At 40.6% G+C, this 19,498-nt stretch overlaps 3 protein-coding genes across 4 annotated transcripts; 2 read left to right on the top strand and 1 right to left on the bottom strand.

Annotated features, from left to right (window-relative positions):
• The first annotated feature begins 31 nt into the window (after positions 1 to 31).
• vps36 (vacuolar protein sorting 36 homolog) lies at positions 32 to 6,762 on the top strand. Of its 2 annotated transcripts, XM_022762463.1 has the most exons (15): positions 32 to 116; positions 202 to 398; positions 637 to 705; positions 818 to 888; positions 2,685 to 2,799; positions 2,934 to 3,023; positions 3,468 to 3,554; positions 4,165 to 4,197; positions 4,291 to 4,368; positions 4,642 to 4,776; positions 4,926 to 4,991; positions 5,201 to 5,265; positions 5,695 to 5,779; positions 5,942 to 6,018; positions 6,205 to 6,762. In XM_022762463.1, the coding sequence occupies exons 2-15, from the start codon at positions 303 to 305 to the stop codon at positions 6,284 to 6,286; spliced, it is 1,149 nt and encodes a 382-aa protein (XP_022618184.1). In that variant the 5' UTR covers positions 32 to 116; positions 202 to 302; the 3' UTR covers positions 6,287 to 6,762. The 2 variants fall into 2 exon arrangements, with proteins under 2 accessions (XP_022618184.1, XP_022618185.1); XM_022762464.1 differs by lacking the exon at positions 32 to 116 and having other exon boundaries at positions 139 to 398.
• A 1,823-nt stretch (positions 6,763 to 8,585) lies between these two features.
• thsd1 (thrombospondin type 1 domain containing 1) lies at positions 8,586 to 15,667 on the top strand. Its single transcript, XM_022762742.1, has 8 exons — positions 8,586 to 8,763; positions 9,570 to 9,686; positions 10,187 to 10,578; positions 10,672 to 11,332; positions 12,654 to 12,815; positions 12,995 to 13,415; positions 13,521 to 14,052; positions 14,144 to 15,667. Exons 2-8 carry the CDS (start codon positions 9,635 to 9,637, stop codon positions 14,798 to 14,800), a joined length of 2,877 nt encoding a protein of 958 aa, XP_022618463.1. The 5' UTR covers positions 8,586 to 8,763; positions 9,570 to 9,634; the 3' UTR covers positions 14,801 to 15,667.
• Positions 15,668 to 15,727: 60 nt separating this feature from the next.
• Positions 15,728 to 18,435, bottom strand: LOC111234587 (fibrinogen-like protein 1). Its single transcript, XM_022762743.1, has 8 exons — positions 17,980 to 18,435; positions 17,468 to 17,708; positions 17,125 to 17,284; positions 16,869 to 16,966; positions 16,627 to 16,715; positions 16,412 to 16,537; positions 16,224 to 16,288; positions 15,728 to 15,916 (listed from the first exon to the last, which is right to left on the bottom strand). Exons 1-8 carry the CDS (start codon positions 18,034 to 18,036, stop codon positions 15,736 to 15,738), a joined length of 1,017 nt encoding a protein of 338 aa, XP_022618464.1. The 5' UTR covers positions 18,037 to 18,435; the 3' UTR covers positions 15,728 to 15,735.
• Between the last annotated feature and the right edge of the window lie 1,063 nt (positions 18,436 to 19,498).

Below are 19,498 nucleotides of genomic sequence, written 5' to 3'. Positions count from 1 at the left end.
CGTCAACACCGAAAAGGACCCCGCTGAGGCGGCTGGTCAGAAAAAACACTGTGGAGCAATTTATGTAAAAATAACAACACTGCATTTTCTTTGGATAATATTATCAGGACAAAAAGGTGATTTATAGTTGGCATTACTATTAATTCAGTTAACTTTAAATTATATTATTTTTTTATATTCTTTTTCCGTGTTTCTATGCAGGCGGCGTCAGGCCAGTTTTGGACAGTGTACAAGAAGTAAACATGAAATGAGTCTCGGCGGCGCAGTGAATTAAGGAACAAATTGGTCTTATTATAGTAAAAATGGACCGTTTTTCGTGGTCAAATGGGCTTTTAGAAATAAATGAAACTTTAGTGATCCAGCAACGAGGTGTGAGACTGTATGACGGAGATGATAAGGTATAGTTTTCCTCTCTGGTATCCAAGTTTGTGGCCTGACACAACACAGCAGCCAAAAGTTACACGCAACAATGTTGTTAAGATAGTTGAATTATACGGCCATAATGACGGTGCTGACAAAGTTCAGGTAGATCATTGTGTTTTTAGGTGGTTATATTTGTAGTGTACGGTGATTATAACTGAACTTAATGTAAGCAAATAAAAACGTCACGTCGTTTCCTGTCGTTCACTGTACCAGGCTAAGCTGGATGTTGGAGTTGTCCTGTTGAGCACCCATCGGTTGATCTGGAGGGACGTTAAAAATCATGTAAGACAGCAGCAAGCATGCCTTCATATACTGCGGACTGCACTTGTGTGGGAAGTGGTCTTTTCCTCATTTCGTGTGCTGACTCTCATGATGACTTCTGTATTTCTCTAAGGAATGCTGCATAGCCATGCCCCTGTCACAGATCATCTTCTTTGAGGAGCAGGCTGCAGGAATAGGAAAGAGGTCAGTGTCAGTAAATACATTATTTGTTTAAAAAAGTAATTGAAGTCCACTTATTAACTTTCTGTGGGGCTTTCGGTCCATCTTACTGTCTTTCTAATTGGTATATTTTACTCAGATTGTCATGGTGAGGCATCTCCTGTCATAACTTGTAATTACAGTAAAGATAATTGTATGTATGTTTGGGCATGTTTTACACATTTTTATTGATATTTGAAATATAAAGAAGCAAATACAGCCCCTGAAGCAAACATGCATTACAAATGAGCATTGTTTCAAATATTAATAGATTCTTACTTTTATTCAATTAGCTTGAAAATAGGAATAAAATAAACAATAACTATGCAAATGTGCACTCTACTTAGTCATCACTTACAAACCCGCTGTTTGGTAGATTTTACAGCTTGCAAGCCCTTTTTATGACAGGTAAAAGTCTTTCTATTCTTGATTTAGGCATTTCCAGCTACTGCTGCAGATATTTTAGAGATATTTTAGGCTGTCTTGCACACATTTTTAAGAACTACCCACAGAGTTTCAGTGGTTTTCAGGTCAGGAGACTTTGAGGGCCGTTCCAAAAGATTCAGCTCGTGTTTCGTGAAGTAGGTCGTGTTAGATTTTGAGGTCTGCTTAGGATCATTGTCCTGTTGTAGAAGCCAGCCTCATCTTTTCAGTGTCACTTTCTTATTGATTGCAGGACATTTGCATCAAGAGTTTGCTGATAACCAGGAGAATCCATTGTTCTCACCATTAATGCGATGTTTTCTGAGCCACTGGCTGCAACACAACCCCAAAGCAGAATATTTCCTTTGCTGAACAGTTGGCAAGGTGTTCTGTTCATCAAATGCTTCTCGTATTTTTCTCCAAATACACCTTTAGTGATTGTGGCCAAAAGGCTCAGTTTTAACTTTATCCGTCCACAGCAATTTTTTTTTTTTACTTATTCAGGGTAGTTTCACTAAGAGGCCACCTCAACCAACACGGAGTCAGAGATGCAGACTTCAGACTTTGGTGATGAGGCCATAGCTAAGGTTTTCCTCTAATGGCTTTACCAGGTAGAGCCTGCACCACCACTCTTGTGTCAGCTAAACAGTCCTGCAGCTCCTCTCCGGTGATATGGGATTTTTCTTTCTTTCCGTTGCTGCCCAGCTGACGTGCAGAATTATCTGAAATCTTCCAGGTCTTGTTTTGACTTCCACAGTTCCCCCTTAAAGGCCATTTATTAATGGCATCAATTAGCCTCATATCCTCAGTCAGCAGCTTAGCTGAGCCCATGATTGCTGTGTTACCACAAGGTTTGAAGAGTCAGAGGGTTTATCAAGCTCTAGAAATGTCATCAGCTGACAATGTTTAATGACAATTCTTTGCTTGCATTACAAGTCCTTACAAGTCAATTCAGGTCTAACTGTTTAGTGAGTTGAGTGTGTTCCCAATTACTGTTTAATTGTTTTTATGTTTTATACTACTACTTACTATACTGCTTACTTTAAGAGTACATAAAAAATGGGAGTAAGGGGCTCATTTTTTTGTTTGCAACAGAGGTTGTATTTACTTATTTTCAGTTAGAAAATCAACAAAATGTGTAAAATATGTCCAAACATTTGCATACAATTGTATATAAAATATGGAACTTTAGTAACTGCTGGTTGTATGTGGGGTAATTGTGGGTAAAAGCTCTGAAAAAAGCTACTAGGTGGACCTTGAGTTAAGATTTTTTGTGAAAGGTCAAGAATGAACTTTCACCTATGACAATGTAGCAGAAGAAAATAATAAATTAACTATTGGTTTCTCTTATTCTGCAGTGCAAAAATAGTTATTCACCTGCATCCAGTGCCTGCCAACAAGGAGCCAGGTCCCTACCAACAAAGCAAATACTCCTACATTAAACTGTCCTTCAAAGAACATGGACAGATAGAGGTAGTCCATCTTATGCAAGAAGCAAAGGGGGCTTTTTGTTTTCATCTTCTGTACCACCGCTTCAGATAAAAAAAACTAGGTGTTGGATTCTTGATAACCTGGAAAACTGACAATATGGTGTCATTTCCCTGTAGTTTTACAGGAGGCTAACAGAAGAGATGACTCAGAAAAGATGGGAGAGTACACCAGTTTCACAACCCATCCCCACAGGAACTGGCTCTCAGGTTGGTGGAAGCTGAATAGACATACGGCTACAACTAGAATCTCTTCTTTTCCACTGTTTTATATTCCTGGAGATTTTTATATTCAGACGCCAGAAGTTTGTGTGGATTATTTTCACACCAGGGGATTGTACCTGTACCAGTCAAACTGCCATTTTACACTTTAATAGGTGATAAACATTGTCAGTTGAAATTATGTTCCACAGGATGGCAGTGTTGCCGCTTTATTCTTGGGCTTAACAATAAAAGTGGTTCGAACTTCTGCCCTTTTTGTAGGACTTTTCAAAAAGATTTGGTATCACTGTGCATCAAATCAATGTCAAACTAGGTTTAGCATCCCATAGCAGTCGGACAAATTCAAGTCTTTTGAAGGTTGTTACTAACTTTTCAAATCCTTGTGTGTTTCACTGTGTGTGTGTGTTTTTTTTTTCCTTCATGGCCATGTAGGCAGGAAAGACACGTGCTGTGGGGATTGTTGGCATCGAGAGAAAGATAGAGGAGAGGAGAAAAGAAACAGACAAAAACATTTCAGAGGTAATATGAAGTCAAAATACACAAATACTGCCAAATGTGTCAGAACAGGAATTGTGGTGGTGTTGAGTTATAGGTCTTAATAGAAACTAAGCTAAGTAAACTGCCACCTCCCTCCTCAAAGCTCCAAGATAAAGTTTTATATTTAGCCATGTTTTGACTGTGAATAGGAATACAGAGTATTTTGATTTAAAACAAAAATGAAATAAAAAATTCTATTAATGTTTTGATCTGTTTTTTCTGCCATGAAAAACTCATCACCATCAGAATTTATTGTTACTGATGTGACCTCAAGCTGACCACAGCCGCTGTGACACTCATCAGGCAACCGTGAAGTTATGTGTTCATACAACAGCTGCTGGACACTCTGCATGTCTTTAATGTAAAAGAATTATATCGAAATGACACATATTTAGCTTCATGAAAGGTATAACATTGAATCAAATGGGTCTTTAGGATTAGGGAGGATGTTGGATTTGATCATAACTCAGAGGAGGGGTGGGGATGCTTTGGAATGATATTTAAATTTTATCTGTAGCCATGAATTTTTGTGGTTTATTTAATTGTGGACATTTTTGAGCACCATTACCAATTTAGGCTCCTTTTTTTTCAGGCCTTTGAGGACCTCAGTAAACTGATGGTGAAGGTAAAGAATGCATTTTCCTATAGTTGGTGATTTATAAGAGACTTACCGACTGTCAGTAGGATTTGCTAAATGATTGTCTACTTTAACTAACAGGCCAAAGAGATGGTGGAGCTGTCCAGATCTATAGCCAACAAGATCAAAGACAAGCAGGGAGATATAACAGAAGATGAGGTAAGAACTTGGCCAGTATAATCAGGCACAGAAACATGGGAACAATGAACATACTGTAGCTTCAAATTACTGTACATGCAGAAATAGCTACTACTACTATCCATAAAAGCCTCCAAGTAAAAGTCTCCCAACTTCAGTGGACCATTACACACACAACTTGTCTCATCCGATGCTTGCTGCACATACAGTATTACTGTATTCAGTTTTTACACTTAAATTCTCACAGTTTGGTTTTGTTTTCTTTTTATTAACAGTTTATGTTCTGCTTTACAGACAATCCGGTTTAAGTCCTACCTGCTGAGTATGGGTATTGCTAACCCAGTTACAAGGGAAACGCATGGATCAGGCACAAATTACCACATGCAGCTGGCTAAGCAACTGGGAGATATGCTACAGGCCCCTCTCGAGGTAGGTGTGAATTGTTTGGGTGTCCTGCGTCTTACATCTGCACAGGCTAAGATCGTGCACTAATTTGAATGATCTCCTAACTTTCTTTTACATCTCATCCTGACTCTTCATTTCTCTTATTCTCTTTCTACCTCTCCCTGCTCTCTCAGGAGCGTGGGGGTATGATGGCTCTGACTGAGGTGTACTGTCTCGTCAACCGTGCTAGAGGGATGGAGGTAATGCTCACGTAAACGCATGCACCACAAAACAATTATTAGTTATTTTGAGTTATTTTGTAGATCATACTTGAGTGGGTATGTCCGTACATGTCCATTCTAGCTGAACTGACAGTACAAAACACCTTTTCTATCTATACATTCATGCTACACACAAATGTCTTTAGTAGCCTGTCAGATACTCAAGTTACTTTTTCCCCTTTGTATAGCTTTTGTCTCCAGAAGATTTGGTAAACGCATGCAAGATGTTTGAGTCGTTGAAGCTCCCACTGAGGTGAGTTTGAGTTGTGTTTGTCTTTGTTTAAATTATCCATGCATACTTGCATACATTTATTTTTTGTATAGACAAGGCTATGTGTTTATCAAAGGAATATAGGGCAGGGTATCGCCTGCCTCACAGAGGCCAGGCTCTTCCTGCCTGGCTTCCTGTTGTTGGAGGTGGTGTCCAGCCCTTTGCAGCTGTCATTTCCTGTCACTTCCTAGAGTTTTAAAAGAAACAGTGGGCTGTTTCCCTTCTATCCTGCTGGTCCCAGTAGCCCCCCCCCCCTCCAAACTGGTTGCATTTTGGCTTAATAAAAGATCACCTTTCCTTAAAACTGTTAACCTGCTTTCTATTACTCCCCCTCTCTCTCTCTCTCTCTCTCACACACACACACACACACACACACATACACAACCTTTCCTTCATCTGTCTTCTCTGTAGGCTGCGCGTGTTTGACAGTGGTGTGATGGTGGTCCAGCTGCAGTCTCACAGCGAGGAGGAAATGATAGCCTCAGCACTGGACAACGTAAGCTCTTACTGTTACAAACGTGACACTGACAACGACATGGTCACACCTCAGATTGATCAAACAGCATGTTCCACTCCCTCAGATAAATATATCTTTGAAAAATATCTTGAGATAAATCACCGTTGAAACCCTTTTCTTCTCCCTCTTTCTCTTCTACAGGTGTCAGACAAAGGCTCCTTGACAGCAGAGGAGTTTGCCAAGCTCTTGGGTCTCTCTGTTCTTCTGTCGAAAGAGCGGTAAATGATCTCATAGGTTCATGATGTGAATCTCCCTGTTTTACCACATAGTTTATCTTTATTTATCTTTTTTTGATGTTTATCTTTTCTTTCGTGTTTCTCATTTTATAGTTCTTTATTGCTGCATTTTGCTACTAGTTCATTTATTTCTTAGTGTCTGCTTCTCTCTTCCTTCCTCATCTCCAGGTTGTTGCTGGCTGAGAAGATGGGCCACCTGTGTAGAGATGACTCTGTTGAGGGCTTGCGATTCTACCCAAACCTATTTTGACCTGTTTACACTCTTACACTTTACTCAATATTCTTGAGATAGAGGAAAATAAAGTGGGCCGCACTGTCTCTTCCGCTAGACGGATGCATTAAAACAATGTTCTGACCTCTACATGTATATACTTTTGTACAGCAGTAGAGTGCATCCTGTACTTCGTGCTATACAGTCGATCATTGAATGGTTAATGTTCTGGTGGTGGTACATCCTTCATCCACTGTACGTACCACCTGCTATTTTCCATCTAGGTCTTTAAAATGTGTCTACAGACTGCAAATACTGTACACGCAGCAAAATGTTCCCAGGTTTGCTCAACTTAGTGTGTCATTAGTAATAAATGGGTTTGGGAAAATTGACTTAATGGGATGTACACAGTAATTTTTTTTCACCGCTTTCATTTTGAATTTGTTATGAAAATCCATAGCCACTAATCACATTTTCCAAAGTAAAATGTATATAATAAATGATTAAGGAATAAAGCTCTGCCCTGCTATCTTTTCTTCCGAGGAAGCGGAGAACATGTCCAGATGTCTAAATGATCTAAATACCTCTCAGCTTGTTTTAGTCTCTCTGCATCAAAGCATGATTACTGATCTCCAGTCAGACTGTCTTTGAATCAAATGTCCTTGAATGAAACAGCTTTTGACTAAGATAAGTTTGGTTCACAGAGTATAAAATTTAGGGCATGTTGCCAAATGTCATTCTTCAGGTTATAAATCCCTTCAGTGCAGAGGTTGTGTTATAGAAATTCCAGTTGTGACTGTTGTGAGACTCAACTGAAAGGTGAGCACCCTATTTATTGGCACAGTGAAGCTTTCAAAATAAGTGCTTGCAAATCACTTTAACGTGTCTATTAACAATATATTAAAAGTAACTCCAGAAGTAGTAATAAATGTGTGAAATATGAGCTTATTGTTAAGTCTAAGGAGCATCATGTATAAATGTTATTCCGGCTGAGAGTGCTGCAACTGTATTTTTATTCTTTATTTCTGTGCGTCCCTGTAGGGCTTTTACACACAGGATAGAAAAGGTCTTTGTTCCCATTGTGAACGGAGCTGAGCAGTAAACGTGTTTCATCTCCAGAGAAGCTTCCTGTTTTCTCCTGGCTCTCTCTGGAAGAAAAATTAACGTCTGCAGAGCAATACAGCTGATTAGATTACCATGCCATGTGGTTCACTTATTGATAGTAACTTAATTGATTCAGGAAATCATGAGAGCTGAACTCAGGCAGGTCTGATCATAATAACTAGGAGTCATGCACCATTGAACCTTTACTGAATGTTTTTTGTTTTATTTTTTTAAATACAAAATGGGACCTGTTCTTGCATGTTTAGGTGGACTTATTTACTCAGTGGTAAATTCTAAGTTAATCCATATCCTGAATTGCTGAGTGCCATCTGTTCAAATCTCAATAATGTTTGTTTTCATCAGTGGATTACAGAAGAATGACTTGTCAGTTATTTTTATGTGGGAGGAAGGCAATCTGACTGCATGAGATGAATAGTTCTGCAGTTTACTACCATGATTCCATTGCATAAAAAGTTTCATTCTGTTGTTTGTATGTTTTACTCTGCCTCCTCCTGTGGGGCAGTTAGGATTGACAGTGCTGTTATGCCCAAATGCCTATATCAATAGATAATGAGTTGTTTTTTTTTATCTATTCCTTTAACAACAGCTTTACTTTAAAAAAAAAAAAAAAAAGATTTATGTGTGACTGCCAGTTGGAGTATTGAATTATGGATTCATCTGTTGCATCTCACATATTTCCACATTTACTCACCTTCCTCAGGCACCCGTGCTGAATTCTTTTGATGATTGATAATCTCCTGAGTGATTCACTTCATATAATGCAATGATTAAACTGCCAGGAGAGGAAAGGGGTCCTCAGTTTTCTGTAATGCCCTTAGCCGCAGCCTAAGTATACTTCATCATGCACAAATTAACCTGCTTGTGAAGCAACTGCATGGACACTTCTGTATTTGAGAACCCGGGTTATGGAAATGAATAGGAATGGGATTCTCAATTGTATCACAGAACCACTTCCAAACCAGTAAATAGTTCTGCTTCATTTTGCATGTTAATACTCCCAAGCAGGAATGTAAATCCATAAAATAAGACTTATTTTATAGTTTCACGGTATTTCTTCGCGTGTTTCTGAAAGCAAGCAGCCTATTGGTTTGTAGACCACATTGTCTTTACTGTACCTCTACGTTTTGGGAGGGACAAAAAGCCTAGTGAGTTGCACACAATACTCAGCACGCCCTGTTTGTGACCCTGAAGTGACTGCGCTGCGGATCTCTCTCACGCGCTCTGAGCACCGGCGCGCGCCCTCCGTTTGTCCCGCTGACTGTCAGTGACATTTACTAGCAGATAGTCTGTGCGAAGGAATGTGTTACAGATACATGGAGGGTCCGGAACTGCGGTTTCTGTGATGGAAAAGTGGAGAGGAATAACAATGCTGCTCGGAGTTAATAAGAGATGTGAGTAAAAGCTTTATTTTCCAACTACCAAACAATTAAGGTTACGACCCAGAGACACGTTTAACTTTAGGTGCGAGTACAACATATGCTAATTGTAGGTTTATAATCATTTCTAAGTTTCTTTATTTTAATATAACTCTCATACTCTAAGACTCATGATGGCTAAGCAGAGATACATTTGAGTATCAGTGGAAAAAAATTAATTCAGGCTATAATGTCTTTACCTAAGAACAAGGTACTTCTTGATCCAGCTACAGTGTATTAAAGAGTGTACTGTATGTATTAAATTCAGTACATGCAGCCCACATGTGATTGCTCCATTGTTAATGCAAACATGCCCACAATATAATATCAGCGGTCTGGTGCCCAAAATTCCAAGCATCCATGCATATGTGTTTGTTTCTGAGACACAAAGTCAGTAGTTTATTGTGTTTGCAAAGAAACTCAGAAACTCAATCAGTTAGAAACAATCAGTGAAAATGTCTGTATAAGCAACCAAACAAGTATTTGGCTCAAGTATTTGTTATTGACAAAGCCCTCCTTTAGCTACTACACTCGTGTGATGACGGCAGCTCTCCATACCCATTGTGAGGATAGAAGGAAGAGGAAGACGCCACTGTAAATCCAGAAAACCCATGGTCACAGCTTCATGCTCTAGCCTTCCTGTTTTTCATTCCTCAGATATGCGCACTACTTCTTCCATGCCTTCTCCTGTCTGATGACTTCTACAGGCACAGTACAAGTTGTTGTCTGCTGCCTTCTTGTGGATTATTTGTTTATTTTGTGATTCACCTCTGATTTTGCAGAGGTCAGGGATGGTGGAAGAGGACGGTCATGTGGTGTAGGAGAAAACCTAGGCACAGACTTCGGAATGCCACAGGCTGTCTCACTGCTGCCCTTCCTGCTGGCACTCATGGGATATGGTGAGGGTCACTAAACCATCTTCATAACATACAGTAACTAAATGTTTGAAAAGGCTGGTAGGTGTCATTGATTTTTAATTGATCTGATCAAGTCATGCACGTTAACTTAAATCCTATATTCTACTATGCGCCCTCATTTAAATGGGAAAGGGAAGTTGAGCTGAAGGAAAAGGCAGAGGAGTGAAGGGGGTAATGGAGGTTCAGCCTCTTCCTCTTCCCACACCCTCTTTGCTTTGTGAGGATGTGAGATTTGCACAATAGGATTTACAAACTACACATCAGAGGTGTACTGCTAATCAGTTAACTGACTTATATTGTGTTTGAAATCTGTAGCTTACTATTGCTGATGCATATCAGTTGTTTATGGATCCAGAGTGACCAGAGACCCTATAAGGGTCTATAAGCCTATAAGCGGTATAGCTAATGAATGGATATATGAACAATAGGTAAAACGTTCTTTCTCTTTGCCCTGTCTCACTTCTGTGCATCCTTTCCTGTAGCTTTTGCAGGGCTCAATATCTGGCCCTCCTTCCACGTTGCCCTTAGCAACGCCAGTGTATTTGTAGACTTCAGCACAAAATCCAACATCAGCACCATCCGCAACATAAGCCTCTCTCTGGTCAACACGGAAACCAACACCACCCTTCTGACCAGGACTCTCCCCAACAACCAATCGGCCGGTAGGGTGGAGTTCAACTGCTCCTGCTTCCTGTATGCAGGAACTTTCAGGTTCCTGCTGAGGCAGACCACCGCTGCTGTTTCTTATGCCAATAGCACAGATGTCAGTAGCACAGAGAGCACCACCTGGTGGTGGAGTTCAGAACTGCAGGTGCAGTGGCCTACCTTTCACATCGCTGTAGAAAGGGCTGGAAACCACTCAGGATCTTTTCAGGCAAGATAAAGAAGATCTCATACTTTACAAACTAAGTTGACTTATTGTGTTGCAGAAAGATTCTCATGCATATCTTCTTCTGTCTCTCACTAGGTGGGGATATCCACTAATGAATACTTTCAGGCTTGTTCCAGCATCCTCGACTCTGCCCTCTTCCTAGAAGTCAGCTACATGGAGTACAACCAGATTGGGCGAAACAGCATTGACAAGGTCCGAGCCCGCACACGACACCCAATCAAACCCCTCCGTTCCCAGAGCGTTGAGCTGTCCTGCGCCTTCCCATTCACAGAAAGAGACTTCATACAAGTGGCCCTTCGGTCTCCTCATACACCTCAGGAAGTGAAGAGCTCTGGACCTCTTTACCTGTCGCGTATCTTCTCCTATAAACTACTGGTGGAAAACACCAACACTTACAAGAGTGGTTGTGAAGGGACTATGACTGTTAAACTGATAACCCCACCGTGCGCTCACATCAATGGGAAAGTATTGCTGTATAAGGATGCAAGTGTTGGAAGAGGGGGTGCTGTTTCCTCTGGGATCGGAGCAGGTGGAACAGCACTGATGGGGTTTGGTCCAGAGGAGCCCTCCTCTCCTCCGCTGGCCTTTAACTGGCTGACTCAGGGAGAGAATGAGACAGAATTCAACTGTTCTGTGTTTTACACAGGAAGAAATAAGTACTGCTTTCGCTTTGTTTTCAACTTCAGTCGCTCTCCTAGTCCGGCACAAACCTGTTTGGTGGTTCACAGGAGTGCAGGTGAGATCTGATAGATCAACACATTCACATTTGGTAGCTGCCAAGAATACATTTACACTCTATTCCACATGTCATTCAGCAATGTCATTAGAGCAGGGTTGTGATGATTTACTCAAGAAGAACTGAATTTTGAAGGAGGGAAAGAGTTGCTTTACTTTAGTCATCCAGATTTCCCAAGATTGGTTAATTCCAATGGCAGATAAAACCCTCTTACTAGTTAAGGAATGACCTCATTATAGAAAACGAAATAGGCCTTTTTTACAGAAGACATTTTGACATGTCACAGTAGGAAAAGCAAAGGTGTTATGAGTGATGGCTGCATTCCATTTAGCTGTTTCAGCTTCAGGGTCCTGGTATTGTGCAAATTGGCTCACTGTCACACTGTCATAGTTTTCTGGGACACCTGAATAGAACAGTGCCGTAGTTAATGTTATTAGTAATGCGTGTGCTTTTTCCTACTACATCAAATCAAAATGTCTGCTGTGAAAAAGGCCTGTCTTGTAACATATAAACCACAATGTCCAAATCAGCTAAATTTAGTGAATATCTCACCTGAGTAATTTTCAGGTTGCAGTTATTGATTACTGATTTTATGTTTTTTAAACTTCATGACTATCATGTACTGACAGAATCAACTATTTATTATTTTAAACCAATTCAATTAAGTCACAATTTAGTTATGGTAAGCCATGTTACTTACTCTAGTGTGTTGTCTGTTTTTTAGGTCATTCCACATTTGCAAACACTGAATCATGAAAACGATGACAGGTTCACAGATCTATGTCCAAAATGATATCAGTTCAGTTGATTACACAGTAAAGTCATAATATAAGCATCACTAATCACTATTAGGTCATTCAAGACTGTATTTTTGATTTTTCTTTTTGTCTTTTTTTATAATGAGGTGAAGGGTGACCTGGTGTGTCTCCACAACATGATCACCAAGATCACACATTATTTATGTAGTGATATCTAGTGCTACTACACTGAAAATGTTATAGTAGGTTATTAAGATGCAGTGTCCAACAGCATATTATCACATGCCACTATATCAACCCTCTAACATTCACTTACACATTCCAGTGAAGCAAAGTGCACAGCAAATAATGTCACATCCCGCTCAAGTATCAACCTCAGCACATAACTAACTAATCACTAACATCACTAACTAATTATCCTGACGTTTCTGACATCTTATGATATGGATGAGAATAGCATAGGGTCCTCAATATGTGTGATCATTTGAGTAACTTGGCAATGTAGCAACGTTTGTAAATGAAGACATTTATCAACAATATTTTGCTCATCTTCCTCTCTGCAGAGTCATGGGGGCCGTGGCAGCCATGGAGTGTGTGCAGTGTGAGCTGTGGAGAGGGGGTGAGGGAACGAGTGCGTGAGTGTTTGCTGCCCTCAAGTGTGGGAGGGATGCAGTGCACTGGCATGGTGAAAGAACAGTCCCTGTGCTCACTGGAAAACTGTGTCGGTCAGTCATTTCACCCATTAGCTCCTTTTTTTCCCTGTTCCGTCTCTCCGTCCTTTGATTTTCTGCGTAATTTCACTCATTTGTCTTCATCTTGTCTAAACTAGGAATGAAAAAACTACATTCACTGTGGAGTATGCATACTTCACATATTAACTTAATTGTCTCCCTTTCCTCCCCAGTGTTGCCTGATCCTTCTCCATCCCTCCCCCCTGTACCTGTCGGAGTTGCACCCTTAGGTGGTAACATGGTCGTAGTGGCTGGCATCTCTCTTTGCCTGGCTGTGATTCTGGCGACTTTTGTGGTGGCTGTGTGGAGAAAGCTTTGCCAGACCCCTCAGTGCAGCTCTGTTCGCAGAGGCTCCATGCATTCTCCTGGGGGACGCAAGCTCTCTGATGAGGCCTCCATCTGTGGACACAGCCTTCAAAGACCCAGCCTCTCTGACGGCCATGGCCCGCCAGGGAGCATGGGTGTGGGTGTAGCCCAGAAAGACAGGCTTTCCCCGGGTGGTCAGCCTCTCTCACAGACCCTGGTCATACCTCTTGCACAGGACCCAGAAAGGCTGTCTCCCACAGGACAGAAGCTGTTGCCACCAATATTTGGGTATGTTCAGAATATTGTTTACTTTCATCACACATACAACATTATTGTCAAACTTATTCTGTCACTCCCCAGTCTCAGAAAAATAAATGATCATTAATTCTCTAGTTACCGATTGGCTCAGCAGCAGTTGAAAGAAATGAAAAAGAAGGGGTTAAAGGAGGCCACACAGCTGTACCATGTCTCTTCAAGCCCAGTCCATGACACCTTGGTGGAGACATCTGCTTCACCCACCAGCTCGCCGATTCCTACACCAACTGGATTCGCTCATCCCGCCCTCCCTTTGGGTCACCAGGACGACACAAACCACAACCATTTTCACATTGCAACTCCCTTTTCTGAGCCGCCGTCGCAGACTTCGAGGGCCACGCCGGACAGACTGAGTCCCAGAGTGGAGCTGATCTTAGGTCCTCCTGTCTCTGCAAGTGGGGGTAGCTCAAAATGGCGTGACCGCACTGCCGACTGGGTGGAGATGGTAGGGAGGAGCGGGTTAGCAGGTCTCAGAGGAGGAGATGCAGGAGTGGGAAACTCCAATCACAAGAATCCAAATTTTCGCCGGACCTCCAGTTTCAATGATACCAGACCCCATCCTCCATCCTCTGCGCAGTCCAGACAGTTCAGAGAACGGAGCATGACCCAGGTCACCTATCCAGTTTTAATTATCTTATATTATTAATATATTTATTGTAGGTCAGATTTGTGTAGGTCTGATTATACGTTATTCTTCTCAGGTGGGATCTCGGACCCTTCCTGAAGGAAGTTGTTGGACCAAAGGAGGATGGGAGAGGCAGCCATACCGCTCTTACCCCATTCCAGAGCATGGGGCCTCGGAGTGGACCAACTCCAGACCCCAGAGAAATGACCAAAGGAAGCCCTGGATAGAGACAGCTGTTCTTTCTCACAACAGTGAACTCAAACACACAGGAACCAACACAAACAGCATTTCAGCATCTGACAAACATGCTAAGGGAGACATCAGTGGCACTGGGGAAAGACAAAGGAGTGGTGAGTCTGGAGTTGGAGGTAGAGAGGGGATCTCAGGGATCGGGGGTCCAGTGCCTGCCAGTTCCCATGGAGTCAACCAGCTGAGTATGGATCGGGCAGAGCGGGCTGAGCAGTACTGGAACCGTCGTGGCCCATCGCCTATCCAGAGGAACATTCTGGCCCGGAAATTAAAGGAGGCTCAGTCCTCCTCTGGGGTCAAGGGGCGACAGCGAAGCTCCACCTTTAGTGTATCATCCTCTGACCAGAGGAAAGGTCGCTGCCGCTCTCTGCCAATGTCTGGAGACTACAGCAGCAGTGGCGGCTCACCCTACAGACTGAGTGAGGCTGAACAGAGGATGCTGGACCTAGATCTGTCCTCATCATATGTAGGAGAGGAAGAGTAGATCACGCAGGTTTGTAGCAATATACCTGTGTATAGATTCTTTCTGCAACATCTGTGACTTTAACCAAATATTAACAGAGACACACATAAAGGTGAAGATTGTACTACAGTCTATATCAAAAAATGTAGGGAATTTGCTTATCTACAAGAAGGAGAGCAAAAGTAAGATATTTAAGTTTATTGTATTTCAAAAAAATGTTTTCATATTGCATTTCTTATTGTAACTGCTTTAATATTTTAAATTTGAATTGGCATTATAGTTGAACATATTTTTGTCTTGTTAAGAGTATGACTTCAGGATTTCTCTCTTTTCAAGACACATGTGGAATATGTTTCTCTGTATATCAACAACTGGTACAGTATATATCATAATAAGTCAAATTTAAATTTGCCTTGTAACTTCATCTGTGTGCACTGTTGAACACAAGCTCAATCAATGACAGTATTCAAAACACTAGAGAAGACTGGTTAGTCTTATTGCTTTGCACTGCTGAATGTGATGTTTGTTTATCATGCTGTGAAGTCATGCTGTGAAGTCATGCTGTGCTCTCACTATGAAATGGTTTACCGGTAAGGGACATTTTGAATGTGTGATCTAAGCAATGTCAAGGTTTTTTCATGTTTTCTACAAAGTTCACAAGTTAGAGTAATAGTATGCAGTTGACTACGTTTGAAGGCAGTCAAATATGAACATCAGTGAGGCAGTACGGCTGAGATGCTGGTTGTTTTATTGTTTGAGTAATGTCATACACTTTATAGAAAAGAAATGCTTACTGGAAAGCAGAAGATACTGTACTATCGACATTTGATAATAGTTTCAAATCATGAAGCAAAGGGAGAAATTAAAATATATAGAATTTAAACATGACATCAGTCTTTGCCCTTATTTTTCAACTTCATTCTGTATCACACAAGAGACTGTGTAGCCCGGTGTTTTTAAATTTCCCCTGCTCCACTGCCCACAGCATCCAAGAAAACCAGAGGCCGCACCTTCATGGTGGTGTGTCGAAGGGAATACCAAAGGCCTTTCCAGGTCCCCCAAACCACACCATTGTCATACTGACCCCTGTACTTCCCTTTGCTGTAGAACTTCCCATTCAGGTTGGCTGCATGACATCTGTAGATAGAAGGTTAGTACACAATGACCAAGTAATTCAACCTGTGTCTATTTTAAAGCTTTTGCAGGCGCTCGGCTGCACATGCTGACAACGATTTGAACAACAGCAAATTTTTACAATAAAATGGAAAGAACTGTATCCTTAGTTTGGTTCTTTCTATGGTTTAAAAGGCAAAACAAAACCCTGTACAGAAACTCAAACTTTATTTCCAGAAAAGACATCACAGTTCAAGTGATAATGTTTGTGCAACAGTCACACAAAAGAAAGATAAGACAGACAGAGTATTGGTAATTTGAAAGATCTCACCTGTTGAACCACCATCCCGCCTTATTCTCCTTGGCACAGCTGCCCTGAATGTAGCGGTCATTGTCCTATCAATAACCACCATAACAGTGTTATCACAATCATCATCCCCACATTATCAATAATCTTGGAGCTACTAGCACCATAAAAAATACCATCTTGGATCGGTTAAAAGGGGATCGATGACTCACCTGATCCCTAGTACTGAACTGCATGCCGCTGAGGCAAGCAGACCACTGCTCCACCATCCCCCCACCACCAGTCAGAGCATCTCCAGCTTGGCCACTGTAATGTTCATACTGGAGACGATACTTATCCTGGAATGGACATTAGAGCAAGTAATGTTTACCGGGAAATTCACTTCAACTGAGACCAAGAAACAGAACTTTCAAATTGTTTTTCTTACGGCTTCATCAGTGATCCTGAAGTTCTCATAAAATGCATGACTTCTCTGTCCATCCCAGTCCATTAGATCTATCTTCACCAGGTTATTACCTTCAGGGCAGAGAAATACAGAGAATCATTGAGAAATAAGTGGATAATCAGGCAGAATACAAGACTATTTCAAAATAAAATACAGTATGTGAAAGTACATATGAAACAGGAACTTTTATTGTATTATGTTTGGGTTTTATCAAAATTGCTGACCTTCTGAGAGCAGAGAATACATGCGCTCATTCCCCAACCAAAACTCATCATTCCATAGTTTAAAGTCACCAAAGCCATCTCGGTAGTCGACCCAGTCTCTAAAATGAGAATTAGGCAGATGTTTTATATCTAATGAAACAGCTGCACAAGCTCTATCAAACGCCTACATTGTAATCTAATGCTGGGCTTTGCAAGGATTTTAGGACTTATAATTTTCCCACATACCATGCGTGGGATATCTTCTCTGCTTAAATACCTATTGAAGTCAACTTTTCCATGCCGGCGCCTCTGAAACACTGTCCATCCTCCTCCATCCTCCATGTCACAGTAGACCAAAAAAGGCTCCTGGTGTAATTTGGGTCTGATGCGGTAGAAACCACTTGCTGGTCTCAGTCTGTCAAACAGCTCAGAACAATCTAGGAGGACAGAATTGAAAAAGCCTTGAAGATTGCTGATTATCATCATTACCAATGTTACTTACAATATACTGAGGCCTACTTCATGTTGCATAATTAAGTGATTATAAATTACATAACTATAATTTTTTACTTAAAATTCACACCCAAACACTGGGATGACATGATGTGAGCTTTTCTCACCTTTGTCGTGTACAATTAAATTGCCTGCTGGTGGAAGTGGTTTCATCAGCGTCATATCAGTGCTGCTGTTGTAGTTTACACCAGAGGCCGTGTCGGTTTCAGGAACAGCATGTTGAAATGGACGGAAATATTTGTGCATCTGCAAGTGCTGAACCCGCCAAGTCTTGATGAAGACTTTGTTCTCCAGTTTCTTTATGCTGCGCTTGAGAGCCGCAACCTCTGGCCCACATGAGTCTAATGCCTTAAATGAGGAAAACCAGTTTCAAGTTACACATGACATTTCTACCCTTGTTTTTTTTTTTTAATACCATAGTGGTATCCACAGAGGGAACAACAAGTCCACCCCTGCACGGATCCATGAAAGCGAGTTTATTCATGTCGGCCTCTCTAGAAATGACACTTCTTTAACAACCCAGCATGTAATTAAAGCTTTTTGAAACATAGCTGATCAGTTTTCAGTATTAACATAAAAACGAAAAGAGAAACATATCCTGAAACCATAATCTACTTACTGACAATTGTGTAGAAGTTACAGGGCACACCAGAGCCAACAACAGCAACACTGGCATGACTTTAAGGAAAAAGTAACCTGCTGCAATATCAATCTGAAATTATAAATACAATATATATTAGAGATTGAAAAATAAATTGATACTGGTCATCAAACTACAATTCTTCAAAATCTCTGCATCACAAGCCTACCTTCATTTCACAACGCTTCCCCTCGTTTTCTCCAGGTTCAATGTTCTTTCTTCTAAAATTTGTCAGTATTATTTATAGGCTGGGCCAGTTCTGCATGGTCCACATTAGGGGATCCAGACTTGACCAACCTTGCCAAACACTGAACTCAAGCCAGCCTGCCATTATCAAGCATTCTCGTGTTCAGAAAGTGTAGCTGATCCCAGACCTGGAGAGGGCCTCATGGACAGAACGTGCTATGAGGACTCCATTCCTAACATACCAGAAGTGCTGTCAATAGATTTTTTTTCTTTTCTTTTTTAACATCTTATTGTTTTGGGGAAAACGAAATAAAATCTTAACAAAACATCTATTTTCATTTCAGGTATTGGTTTCTGTTATGATATAATTTGTTAGTCATAACTTCATAAACTGGAGTCAATTCCATCCTCATATAGAGAGGAGAGCAGGGTGAATAGAACAACAGAACATATGGGTGAACCGTCCCTTAAAATGCCATCATGTAAACATTACAAGATTACACTGTTTGCAAAACAAAATACCCAATTTGTTGATTGATTCACAAGTGCCAGTAACCTGGTAAATAAATAAAAATACAGTCAAATGAGAAAACAAACAGCACCAAAAAAGCAGATGGACAGTGATTGTGGGGCTGAGACTGATTATCACAGTTAAGCACTTAAATACCAAAGTTCTTGACAATTTAGTCACAAATCTGAAAATGTCTTGAAATTGTTTATCTTATCTTACTTACAGTCAAAAACCCCAAAAGTAATCCATTCATAATGGTATAACAGAGAAAAACAGCATATTCGCAGGCGGGGGCCAGTTTGGGGTGAAGAGGGGCTCCCTCCTGTGGTACTTGTTGGCTATTGCACTATTAACAATGACTAAAAACAAAATGCAATATAACCGTTTATATTTTTATTGACATATTGCCAATTTTTACTGTGTCCAGGTTATATTTTTATTTATTGAGTTATTTAAAAAATAATAATAATAATAATAAAATAATTCTATGCAGTTTTTTGTTTGCTTGTTTTATTTTTGTTGTTGTTTTTTTGTTATTGTTTTTTTGTTTTTTTTTTACCAATGTAAGCTTTTCGAAGCACTTTAAAAACTTGTTTCTGAAAAGACTCAGCAGCACAAATACATTTTACTACTAGTGTTATATAGGATAAACTGCATGAATTGCCTCACTTTGAAGGGGTTAGCCCTCTCAACTCTTTCAACTTTGATTCATGCTTTCCCTGTAGTTTAGACTAAATTTGGACTTTTTCCAATGTACTCTGCATTTAGCTGAAAAATATTATTTCAGCAAATATAATTACC

This window comes from Seriola dumerili, unplaced genomic scaffold (assembly GCF_002260705.1).
Source record: "Seriola dumerili isolate Sdu_G_001 unplaced genomic scaffold, Sdu_1.0 BDQW01000449.1, whole genome shotgun sequence".
Classification (NCBI taxonomy): Eukaryota; Metazoa; Chordata; class Actinopteri; order Carangiformes; family Carangidae; genus Seriola; species Seriola dumerili.
The sequence above is the reverse complement of the archived record's forward strand: the minus strand, read 5'-3'. Positions and strand labels throughout refer to the sequence as shown.